At 38.9% G+C, this 13,436-nt stretch overlaps 1 protein-coding gene across 3 annotated transcripts in view; it reads left to right on the plus strand.

Annotated features, from left to right (window-relative positions):
- Window positions 1-13,436, plus strand: part of Atp9b (ATPase phospholipid transporting 9B (putative)) — a 244,536-nt gene that overhangs the window by 67,516 nt on the left and 163,584 nt on the right. For all 3 annotated transcript variants that reach the window (XM_048806674.1, XM_015499591.2, XM_048806675.1), the window contains one exon: window positions 3,027-3,078. In XM_048806674.1, coding sequence (XP_048662631.1) covers window positions 3,027-3,078 — 52 coding nt within the window. The remainder of the gene's footprint in view (window positions 1-3,026; window positions 3,079-13,436) is intronic.

Below are 13,436 nucleotides of genomic sequence, written 5' to 3' on the forward strand. Positions count from 1 at the left end.
AAAAAAAAAAAAAAAAAAAAAAGTGAGGTCATGTGCTTGGACAGGTGCCCGTTATTCATTCCACAATTAATGTGTATTTGGTTTGCTTCTGAAGTTTGCCCTCAGGAGTGGTAGATATATCTGTGTTGTTGAACTGTCTTCTGACATGTACATGCACACATGGATGTTGCATATGTACCCAGGAGTGCAATGGGTGTTGGGTATGAGTGTGTTCTGTGCAAAGTGGCATATCCATTTATGCTCTCATCAGCAGTGACTTCAGGCTTGCCAGCACTTGCATTGCCAGCTGTTTTAATTTACATTTCTGATGTGAATGTTGTAGTTGTGATCCTAGTGTACATTTGTCTGAAGTCTAGTCAGTTGGGTATCTTTTCATATGGTTCTTCAGGTTTGGTATTAGTAAATAGACCTTGAAGATATCTTGCAGTTTTGTTTTCCCTTAATTAGCCCTTCTTTCTGGTTAGTGTGTAGGCCTTTATGTATTGTGAATCAGTGTTGTTATATATGCTGTACGTATCTTCTTTCTTCCTTCCTGGTGGGCAGAAGTTGTTAATTTTAATGAATTATACTTTATTAATCTTCTCATTTATGCTTAGTTCTTTTTTTAAAAAAAAAAATTTCTGGTGGTGTTGAGCACATACTGTAATCCTAATGCTTGGGGAGGCTAAGACAGGAGAATCACTAGTTCAGGGACAGCCTGGGCAACTTACGAAGATCCTCAGCCGCTTAACGAGACCCTGTTTTAACATAAAAAATAAAGAAGGAGCTGAGGATGTAGCTCAATGGAAAAGTGCCTCTGGGTTCATTTCCCAGTACCAATAAAATAAAATAAAAAATTCCTACAAAAAAGTCATAAAACACTATTATAATATTTAATGAGTGACAAGACAATTAAGCAGAGAAAGAAAATAAATTCTGGATTATCGTTTAGAGATTTTGCTGGGTTTACTTTTACATTTAAAACTATAGTGTGGCATAGAGGTCAGGTATCATTCCTGCACCTCCCCTTTGGGCATCCAGTTTTCTCAGTACTTTTTATTGGAAAGACCCATTTTTTTTTTTTTGTTGGTCTGTAGTGTCACCCTATAAATCTATGTGTGCTCATCTCTGGATTTCCCAGTTTTGCATAGGCATAATTACCTTGGTGAAATGCTATCTTGTATTAGTTGGTCCAGTTTTATTTCTAGTGTCATTAAGTTGTAGAGTCAGTCCTCACTCTCTTCTTGGTTATTCTTGGCATTAGCAGCTCCCTGTATAGCTGAGAGAAACCCTTATCAGTTCCCACCAAAATAGAGGGGGGTAAAAATCAACTAAGATTTTGTTTGTATGTATGTTGATTGTATGTTTCAATTTATGGGCATTTGACAACTTTGCAATTACATTGTAATTTCTGAGCAGGATACATTTTAAGTTTAATTTCTCTAGTAATGTTTTATATTTTTCATTAGAGGTCTTGAGCATCTTTTATTAGTTTATTCTAATATTGATTTTTTTTTTATTACTGGAATGGACATGTTTAATATTACTTAGTTTCTTGCTGTTTGTTACTGGTATATATCCATGTATCTATTTATTTGTGTGTGTGTTAGTCAGCTTTCCATTGCTATGACAGAATACATAAGAAAAACAAAGAAGGAAAGATTTGTTAGGTCTCATAGTTTTAGAGATTTCAGCCCATAGTTGCTTGGATCCAGGCTATGGGCTTGAAGTGAAGTGGAACAGCATGGTGGGGAGTTTTTTGGTGGAGCAAAACTGCTAATCTCATGATGGCTCGGAAGCTGAAAGAGAGGGGAAGAGAGCACACCTGTATGTAGAGGAAAGGGCTAGGGACAAGATATGGCCTTCAATGGCATGCCCCCAAGGACGTTACTCCTGAACTATGCCACACTTCCAAGTGTCTATCACCTCCCAATAGCACCACCCTGCTGGGATCCAAGTCTTTAACACACAAGCTTTAGGGGACATTTATGACCCAAACCATAACAGTACATGTTTTTCTCTGTGTCATTAAGTTTTGCTGTTACATGCATTTACATCCATGTGGTTTCTTTGGAATTTATTGGCTATTTTTTTCCCCTGCTTTCAAGCTCCAAAATTGATGACATCAAGCCTCTTTTCTGTTCTTTTGTATGCATGATTTATGTGATTTTCCTCTTGACGTCTTTCTGACTTTGGCTGTTGTACTCACTTTCTTGTCAAATTTTTATTATCTTTTCGGTTTACAGTATTTTCTAATGTCTACTGTGATTCCTTCTTTGACCTTTAGATATCTTTGTCCTTTAGAGATCTACTGGTCATGCTTCTTTGTAGTGTTAGAAAGAATAGCAGTATCCAGCATAATATTTCAGCCTTAATAACTTAGTATTTGTTTTTACTACTACTTATTGACTAGGCCATTTCTTTGTCATATGGAAAAGTACACATATTTAGAAAATTATGTGAAATATTATTATTTTAAGTACATATTTTTTTAGCTTGATTTTCCCCTCCCATTAGGGTTTCCAGTTGATAAAATGATTATAATGATGAGTAAATGTTTGAACTGTGACTAGTAAAAAATTTATGTGCCATATATCTTTGAGTTCCTTTTCTGTCATAAAGAAGAGCTCCTCTATTTTGTGAGATTTTGTTTGCTTAGTCACGCATTTATTAATTCACTGTATTTTAATGATGTGCTGTTATGTGTTAGATATTGGACAGTCACTGCCCTCACTCCGTAGGGCTTTTTCATCTAATGGAAAGGATGAATTTTTATAAGGCAGTAGCTGTTGTGTGAGTTAAGGTTCAACAGAAGCCGTGAAAATGGCAATATTTAACACTTTTCCGACACAAAGCATTTTGTAAGTCATTGCTAAATGCCATTTACCTCTCTGGATGATGTATTAAAATAACAAATAACATATTAGTTATTTCAACATAATTTTAATGATGACATTAATTGTAGTTAGCTGTTTTACTTTGGAATGGAATAATGTAATTTGTAAAGCTTCATATAGGTAATTAATTTTTTTTATTATTCTTTGCAGAATCAAAGAATTCCATCAGACATGGTATTTCTTAGAACTTCAGAGAAAGCAGGTATTTTTATTTTTTTGCACTGTTGTTGATTCAGTATTTTGGCAGTTTAATTGTTATTTTAAGAAGTAAGAGTAAAGTTTATGCCTATAAAAATTTCCCTGATAATATTTTGAATTTATTAGTTTCTAATAATCTTTAGTTCTTGATATTTACAAAGGTGGCTTAAATAATCCTGTCACAACCTGTGTACCTTAATTAGTTTTTCTTCCTTTCATATTCAGATATAATTAATTAAATGATGTCATTGCTCAAAACTTGATTGCTGTTTTGTGTTTGCAATTTTATTCATTGATTCAGCAAATAGTTATTTACTTACCACTTCCTTCATACCAGGCATTAATTGTTGCTTACAGAGAGAATAAAATCCATAGAAGTCCATACATACAATGACCATCAGTAGTAATCCTATTGTATAGGTCCTATAGTGGTGACAAGAGCTGTTAGGGTTATGTGAGAGTGCTGTCTAGGTGAGTTGCCTTACTCTTCACAGGAAAAACAACATTTAGATGGCCTGAACTTTGAATAAGTAAAAAATGGAAAGAGTAAGGGGAGGGAAGCCTCATGTGGTTGACTGGAGAGGCCATGTTGGAAATCTGTTAATTCTTCATTTGAGTCTGTAGTCAGTTCCTGATTGTGTGACCTGGCTTTGTGGACTGAGGGCAGTTAGCCAACGAGTGTCCAGAACTTCTCTCTGCCCATTTCTCAAACTCGTTGAGTACGTCAACCATGATTTTGTAGGAAGCTCAGCATATTGTCATTTGTTTGTGTGCTTAACATGTATTATTTCTAGTGTGAATACTTTTTTTTTTTTTTTGGCCAGCTATAGAGTTGGTAGTTACTCACCTTGTCAAAGAAGGCTGTCATCAGCAGAGGAGTTAACCTTAGAATTAAGTGGCTTATGAATTCGGTTCTTTACTTTATCATGTGTTATGTAATGTGAGTTCTTAGGTTCCTAACTGGGGCAGACATTGGTAAGGTACTCTGCACCTCTTGGAAACAGCTGGGCTTCTAGTTTATCCTGTCCAGTGAAGTGGATCCATGCCTCTGGGCTCTGTCCTGGAGAGTAGGAGCTGAAAGTCTTTCACGTACTTTGCGATGTGTCTACTGTTTCCTTTCTAGCTCAATGGCAGCCTTTGAAACTGCTGGTTGAAGGCACAGAACTTTCATCAGCGTGGCTTCCTGAATGACTGCTTTTGGAATAAAGCTTCTCCCCTTCCATTGCCAAATGGATTCTGTTGGAGGGAGGCATAAATCTCTATTGTGAAGCACTGCAGTTGCTGGTTTGTTCTTTACCATAGCTGTTGTTCCTTAGTGTGTTGTCTTCTTGATCTCTGTTTTGGAAGACTTCTCTTTTTCTTCACAAGTAGTGTGATTTGCTTTTAGAGTTTTTGCATGTGTATTTTGAAACTATCATTGGGTAGCATTGGAGTATAAAGTGCTCCATTTCCAAGTATTTCTAGTCATTCCCTGGAGTGCAGTGAAGCTACCTCAGTGTTGCAGCAACACAGTGATAGGCTTCCTTCATCACAGGGCATATTTGGTGCAGTGCTCTGTTGCATAGAGCAGTCTGCCAGATGGTGAGGGAACTCTGTTGGTGAGGCCCCTGGGAGACCCATCTCCTTGGCTGTGTACACATGCCAGAACAGATACCTCTCAGTCTCAGCACATAAGCCTGTGCTGCTGGATTTTTGATTGCAAGTGTTTTGTTAAGGATTTATGCCTCTGTGTTCATAAAGGATATATTGATTGTTTGTTTTGTTTTTCCTTATATCTTTGCTATCAAGGTAGTATAGTACTGGCCTTTGAGTGAGTTAGGAAGTGTTCTTTCCTCTTCAACTTTTTTGGAAGTTTATGAAGAATTATTATTGAATTCTTCATTAATGTTTGGTAAAAGTCACCCATGCAGTCATCTGGGACTGGATTTTATTTTGAGGTTTTTTGTTTTTTTTTTTTTTAAACTAATTTTCTTGTTAGAAGCCTTTTCAGATTGTTTCTTGAGTTAGTTTTGGCAGTTCATGTCTTTTTAGGAATTTGTGCATTGTATCCATCTAATTTGTTAGCATACTGTTCTTAGTATTCCCTTGTAATACTTTTTATTTCCTCAGTGATGGTAGTGGTGTCCTCTCCTTTGTTCTTGATTTTAATAATGTGATGCTCCTCTTTTTCTTAGTCACTCCAGCTAAAGGTTTGTTGATTTTGTTGATCTTTCCAAAGAACTAACTTTGGGTTTCAATAATTTTTTTCAGTTACTCTCTGTTTCTTATTTCAGTGTCTTTATTACTTCCTTCCATTCATTTTGGGTTCTGTTTTCTTTTGTACTTCTAGTTTCTTAAGGTGGAAAGTTAGATGAGGTCTTTATAGTATAGGCATTAAAATTCCATTTCCACCCAAATGCTGCTGTTGCTGCATCCCAAAAAGTTTGGTATGTTGTGTTTTCATTTTCATGCTCTCAATAGCATTTTTAAATTTTGCTTGTGATTTCTTCTTTAACCCATTGTTTGATGATGAAGATGTTTAGTTTCCAGGTATTTGTGGATTTTTCTAAATTTCCTACCATCACTGATTTCTGGTTTCATTCTGTTGTGGTTGGAGAACACACTCTGTGGCCTCAGGCAGATTCACCCAGATCTGTGTTCTGAAGCGAGCCCCTGTGCTCTAGAGCAGGATCTGTGTTTTGTCACTGAGATGTGGCATGTCCAGTGGGTGGGTGTTTGTCAGTTCTGGTGGTCTGCAGCATTGGTTACATCTTATTGTCTTCTATCTAGTTATTCTGTTCATGGTGGAAAGTAAAGTGGTGTAGCTTGCAGGTATTTTTGCTGTTGTTTCTATTTCTCCTTTATGTATTTGTGACTGTAGTTTGGGTTACACATAGCTGTCTGCTGGATGGATTGGCCCTTTGATCACTTTAATGTGTCCTGGAGATGCCTGCTCTCTATTGCTTACTGTTTATATTGTTTCCTATTATCTTTAGCCTTCTGTGTCTTTGAATTAGTCTAAAGTGTGTCTCTTGTAGACAGTGTATAGTTGAATCTTGATTTTTTTCTTCTATTCTGTTAATCTTTGCTTTTTAAATATAATTAGCTTTATTCAGGAAAATTTATATACAGTTAGGTGCACTCATTTAAAGTACAACTTATATGTTAAAGCGTATTAACAAATATACCTTCCTGTGAAACTACTATTGCTATTCCCACACACCCTCTTTGCCCCATTACCCTGCATTACCCTGCTTCTCTGGCCCTCGAGTTCTTCTTCTCCCACATCTGGTGGCAGAGGAGACACACAGCTCTGTGAACCTCAAGACATTCTTCCTGACTGCCCACACATCATCTTGAAAGGAGTTTTCTTGTCTCTGCTTCAGTTTGCCTTCACCACCTGCACACTCACTCTCAGCCTATGACTTCACCTTCAATATCACCAGGAGCATTGGGGCCCTCAGACTGACAGTTCCTTCCATATTCTCTTCCTTGTTAAAGCATATGTTGAGCATGATGGCAAATCAGCACAACCACTTTGGAAAGCAATATGGAAATTTCTCAAAAGACTAGGAGTGGAACCACCATATAACCTAGCTGTCCCATTCCTTGTATTTTATCCAAAAGAGGTAAGAATCAGCAAACTATAGTGATAAATGCATACCAATGTTTATAGCAGCACAGTTCACAATTGCCATGTTATGGAACGAGCCCAAATGCCTGTCAGCAGACAAATGGATAAAGAAAATGTGGTATAAACATAAACACAACAGAATTCTACTCAGCCACAAAGAAGAATGAAATTATATGTCATTTCCTGGTAAATGATTGAAATGGGGAGAATGTCATGCTAAGTGAAATAAGCCAGACTCAGAAAGTTAAGAGTCAAGTGTTTTTCCTAGAGAGAAATAAAGAAAAAAAAAAAAAATATATATATATATATAAAATATCTAATGAAAACAGAAGTGAGAATAGTGGGGTAGAGGAAGGGGATTGAGAAGAAGGGAGGAATGGGAAAGGGGAGGAACTGCAGAATGAAATTGACCAAATTATGCTGTGGCATGTGTGAGTATGTCGCAGAACTACTTTTATGTTTAACTATAATTCAGTGTTTAAAAAGCAATAAATAAATAGAAGGAAGACCAGTAGAAAAGAGGAAGGGGATCAAAGGAGGAAGAATGGGAGGGAAAGGGGGAAGTCCTGGGGATTGAAATGGATCTACGCATTTTATATACATTTTTGAATATGTTAAAATGAAGGCTAGTCTTATGTATGACTATAATGCACCAACATAAAAAAAAAAAACTTGTATATTATTTACTGTAATTAAAGTCTTTAAACCTTAGTCAATACAGAAGTCCTAGATATAACAGTGTGTTCAAGCTTGGACAACAGCAGCTGGGTGCTTGTCAATACAGCTTGGTGAGTCTGTTCATGGCATCACATTGACTGTGTATTAATACGGAGTATTCTATTGAGCTGTGAGTGGATTGTTTAGAATGTAAATGAAGCTGTTGATGGATCTGGTGACTGATGGCTTAAATTCCAATCAATCAATTGCTTCATCAGTTTCTTAATTCAGATCAAATATCTCCTGGGTGCACACAGTTCTTTTAGTGGTATTAAGAGAAATTAATGCTTTAAAACTAATTTTCATCAATCTCTTATAAATGCCAATATCTTTTTCACTTGTGTCCTAAGTTGATGACATTATAATTGAAATGTTCAGGACATATTACAGTACCCCAGCTATCCCTTGTTAGTTGGACGAGGGTAGGTAAATGACACTCTCCTCATCTGCATTATCTCTGTAGTGCTATTCATCTTGCCTCCAGCTTAAAAATTTCATGCAGAGTCATTAAGTCATATAAATGATTTAAAAATTAAGTTTAATGACCAGGGCTCTGGTATTAGAAATGTGAAGTCAATGTCTATTTCTCTTTTGTTGGGCATATACTGTGGCCCATTTCTTTCAGAGCTGCTAGATCCATGAGCTGGTCCAGGCTACCTGCTAATGCTGAGAGGTGACTTGTTACACTATGACAGACTCAGCTGTCTCTCAGGGTCCTTCAGTTACTTCATCACCACCTGATGTGGCTCTCCAATGTGACACATACATGAGTTGATCTTAATTTGGTGGTCATTAAACCTGTCCTTTCCTGTCAACTCTTGTCAATTATTCAAAATAAAATCAAGTATTCATAAGAAGTCTGTAATAGGATATAAGCAGACCAATTTAATAATTCATTTTTACTGATCTATAACTGGCATTCGTTGTAGCTCGTGCTTCTGTTAAAAATTACTAGATCTGGCTCTCTCAAGATAAGCCAGGTTGATATGCTTCAGATTTTACTGCAGTACTCCACCTTGCCCCTATTGTAGCAATTGCTGTGTGGTTAGTAAGTTTAACTGTGCTTGGGGGAAAAATAGTATGTCATTTTACCCCCTAAGTTTTAAAAATAGCATATAATTATTTAACATGATATGTGTCTTTTTTTACAGAAAGACAACTGTACTGTTTTCATTGTTTAATATTTCTACAAAGATCCAGATAATTGGTTTAACTTTTAGATACTCTGTGTGTATGAAATTTAAGACCTTACAGAGAGTCTCACCTGTTCTTATTTAAATTTTAGAAAGTAGATTTGGAGCAGACTGGAGAGAAATGAGAATCTGTTCCGTTGAAGTTACTTTTATTTATTTTTTTAATCAAAATAAATATATTCATATGTTTAAGAGAAAAAAATCTTGAAAAAACATTGAACTTTAAAATAACATGAAGTACAAATTTTCTTATATTGGTTCCTGGTTGAAATTCGTCAGCTGTAGAGAGTGTTGTTCTTTTCATATAATCTTTAGGAAAAATAACGTACAATATATGTTTATTTACATACATCATAATTTAAAGTGTATGTAATCAGAGAAAAACTCTTGAATATATCATTAATTGATAAAGCAAATGGTTGGAAAATCTTGTTATAGCTCTGATCTTATTGTGCCTGAGAGAAGCAGCTTCACATTCAAATGCCCATATTGAGGATAGCTAAAAGGGTTAGAATTAAAGTGACTACATGGTTAGGACACATCTGAGGCACTAAATTGGTGGCACTGTGATTAGTTGACAGTGCATCATTTGGAAGAGAAAAGCATTTGATGGTTATGAAGAGTGAGAATGAAAGAATGTCCAGCAGTAAGCACAAGTGTTTCTCTATTTTTGAGAAATAATTTGCTACCAGTCAGTGACTTCCTAGTGTATGCCCTCATGGCTGAGTGTAGTAGATTTTTATAACACCACTCCATGAGACACCTTACTTCCCCATTGTAGAGAAGAAAAAACAGTGAGTCCTAATAAAATAAAGTAACTTGACAAGGAGTGTCAATTAGTGAACTGTTCAGCCTTGAACCATCTGGCTGTTCCTTGTGTCATGCCAGGTTTTAGTCACAAACCTCTGGTGCAGAAGTCCTTACCTTTGTCATGTCATACATAGGGCTCTGTATTTTCTTTGCTGTGGGATCTGTATTGATGCACTGTTGGGTGTTGAGAATATCCATGTCTTCACCTCACACTTGATGAAGGTGGCATTCCCTGGCCTCCCTCCCTGTTGTGAAAATCAGTAGTGTCTCCAAAAGTTGCCAAGTAGTTTTTTTATTTTCATTGGAGAGTCCCTAAAATGAATCTTAAATGCTTGGTGATGTGTCTTTTGAGAGTAATTGTTTCCATATTTTTCAGAGACCGTTATTTCCACTAAGAACAGATTGAATCTATGGGAATTGAGACTGACTTGTCTCTAAGCCACACATAGCCAGTAGCACAGGGTGGAAACCTGACTAGCCAAGCAAGTTTAAGCACCGCCCTTCACCAATAGGTAGTATATGTGGAAGGCAAATTACCTTTCCTCTTCCTTGCCTCAGCTCCATGAGAAGGAAGCTCTATTCTAGACCAAGGGCTTTGTTTCTCTACTTCTTGTTGGTGGAGGCGAAGGCCTCATCCCAGGCAGAGCTGGCCCTTCTCTGATTTTTCTCAGACCGTTATGCAGAAGCCATGCTCAGGAAACTTGTGTCAGAATATTGTGCTGGCCCTTCTGCTTCCAGTTCCTATTCATAGGCAAGAGCTTTGCTCCAGCCTTATAGGTGTCCCACCCCAGTGATTCCTAGCTCTAGCTAGTGGGTCAGCCAGTGGACACTCCTGGAGGGATTGCTACCACAAGCTCACCCCAAGGGCACTTGAAAAGCACATGTCCTGCCCTAGCTCCAGTGCAGTGGCTCACATGTTCTAACAGATTTCTGCAGGCAGTAGACTTTGGAACAGAGCCTGGCACAGTTTATGCCAGGGCATCATTAAGAAATTTGGGAGAACTTGGTAGTCAACAGTTCAAGGTAGGAGATAGCAACACAGCAGGAACCTCCTTGGAGAGTCCCAGGATCCTTGACAGGGAAGCTGTATGCCTGTGCTAGGTTCTAAGAGCTATCACAGGGGGACTGGGGCAAACTCAGAAGGATTTCCCCAGAGACAATTTAGCAGTGCCACAGCCTCACTGGCACTGGGGCTAAATAACTCATGCTCCTCTGACCCAGCAGCAAGTCCTACATAGCTCAGCTTAAGCCTGAGATCACAAGTATCTGTTAGTGTCTAGGGTGTGGTCTCAGGAGAGCAGGGACAGTGCCTATAAAGCCGATTCCTGAGTGAACTAGAGCAGGACCCTGCCTTCCCTGATCAGCCCTTGGCACTGCAGAACCTGACTCCTCAAACAAGTTGCAGCACTACCCTTGACCAGTAGGTGGTGTGTGTGGAGCCAGGGCTCAGCAGACCATGAGCAGGGTTGCTGAGGTTGCTCCTGCAGGGAGTGGGTTTTGCAGAAGTAGTTCAGCTAGGTCACTCCAAAAGTAGATGTTTGTTTATCAGAGTTCAAATTGTTCAGTGCTTCAGCTGTGATTTTAGGTGCTGCAGCAGGGGGACTAAGGTGTGTGATGCTGTAAGGCTTGGATTTGGGGTGCAGTGCACCTGATCGAGGTTTTTGGACTGTATGCTTTCTCTTGAGATCTAAGGCTTGTCTGTCTGAAAGGCTGGAATAGGTTTTCTCAGAGGATGGCAGCATACTTCAGGTATACTGGGGGAACTCTGGTTCTCAGTAAGCAGCTGCTCAGCAGGTGTTAGTGACTTTCCCCATTTTTGATGAAGAGGAAGAGACATTCTACTATGCACATGTATTTTGTACATTTTTTTTTTTTTTTGAGGGATTTGCTGCCGGGCAGTTTCTAATCAGTAGAGTAGACTCTTATTTAATTTGGTGTTACATTGGTTTCTCACCCTACAGTCTTTGGGAGGTGGTTTCTAACTGAGCTGTGCTTCCTGGAATTGTGATGTACTCAGTCCCTTCTTGCTACTTACCCCTGTCATCAAAGGAGGTTTTTGTAGAGAAAGGAGAGGAGTCTTCAGAATTCATCTGGGGATACCATTGCAGACCCAGGTACAGGCAGACAGCTAGGGGAGGATCCAGCAGCACATGGAATCGGTAAGGCCAGAAGAGAGCGCTTGCATGAAGGAACAGGTTGTTGCCCAGTGCTGCTCTGAGGCCATTGGAGAGTGATGTGAAGGGTCTGTTGGGTTTGGCAGCAAACCTTGTTGATGTTGGCCACAGAGGTTTCAAAGTGATGGGGATTTAGAAGAGTAAAAAAGGTGGTACTTCATGGCTACAAGAGCAGAGATGGTTTAACACTCGAAGAAGGGTTTGCGGGGGTCGGGGGGGGGCGGCAGTGGTAGGGAGCTTGCCTGCCATCTGTGGGGCCCTGGGTTTGGCCCCACCACTATAAAACAAGAGAGTACGTGAAGGTCAGTTGATGTTGTCCCAGACTTTTTGTGGACTTTGAGCATTTTTTAGAAGTGCTTACTGGGTGAGCTGTGGTGCTTCTCACTCTAGGTGTTCACACATACAATTATGTGTGCAGTTTATTGTTGCCTCCCGACATGCAGTGCCTTTTGATGCTTTCTCTTCATCCTGAAGGCTGTGTTCAGTGGGCAGAATTCTTGTTGGCTAGTCCAGAACCTTCTGATGTTTTTATGAGTAATGTTTGGTGGTGTTTACTGTGTTTAGAGAGAACAGGAAACAGTCAACTATTCTCTTTCTTGAAGTGACAGTCCCTTAAAGATTTTATTCAATTTGTGCTTTCTCCCATTGGATCCTAGGCTTTTTGTTATAAGGAACTTTCAACTCAGTCTGTACATGCAACGTATTGCAGTGAACCATTGTGGAGCCCTCATCCCATGTTAATTGTGGTCATTATTTGACCAGTTTTGCTCCATCAGTCTCATCCTCTCCTCCAGTGGCACAGGAATCCCAATACTGTGTGATTATGTCAGTAAATTCCTTGGCATTTTACAACTAGAACCACAGTTCTATTGTCATCCCATAAAATTCTCCATCATCTTATATGCAGTTACTTTCCAACTTTCTGATTCTCTGATTTCTTATTTCTTTTTATCTATTCAAATCAGGGCCTATGGTCTGACACATTGCATTTGGTGAGTATGTCTCTTAAGTCTGTTTTCACCTATATAATTCCTTCTCTTCTTTCTTTTTTACTTATTGAAGAAACAGAGTAATTTGACCTAAAGAATTTCCCATATTTTAGATTTGCCTGATTGCACAACTGTGGTGTTAGTTAAGCTCTGCCTTTGTTTCCTGTTAACTGGTAGCAAAGTCTAAAGACTTCATTATGATTGTTTTCAGATTTCTTTCTGCTGCTTCTCTTTTTGTTGATGGATGCTGTGTCACTGCTACTCTGTGTGTCCTGGTGTGATGCCAGCTGCATGATGTTCAGATGGCCCTCTTGGAGTGATGTGATGAGTAGACAGGTGTGCCCTGGCCCACCTTGTTTTTCCTGGGTTAGCAACCACAGGGAGCTCTGTCCAGACCCACTGGTTCCTTCCTTGTTGACAAGTGTTAACTCCTTCCCTTTCTCTTTGAAATTGACATTCTCTTAAAACTTGTTCCTATCAACTGTTTTGATTACTCTGAAATTTCAGGAAAGGCAAAACAAATCTTCAGTACTCCCCTTATTTACTTATTTGAAGAACAATATGCTGGAAAAACTAAAAATAGAATTTTCATTTACTGCAGCAATTCCAGTTATGGATTTTTACCTAAGAAAGCTGAAGGCATTATGTTGCAGGGATGTCTGGAAGCCCGTGATCCTGGCTAAAACTCACAGTAGCCAGGTATGGGGCCATTGGCCAGTGTCCACAGGCATCAAGTGGTTGGAGAGGATGTGCTGTGGGTGACTTGGCATGTGTGCACAGTGGTGCACTGCCTAGCCTTTAGAAAGAGGCACATCCTATCACTTGTGCAACCTGACGAACTTGGAGGATGTTCTGCTGAGGCAAAT

Source organism: Marmota marmota, unplaced genomic scaffold, assembly GCF_001458135.2.
Source record: "Marmota marmota marmota unplaced genomic scaffold, marMar, whole genome shotgun sequence".
Taxonomy (NCBI): domain Eukaryota; kingdom Metazoa; phylum Chordata; class Mammalia; order Rodentia; family Sciuridae; genus Marmota; species Marmota marmota.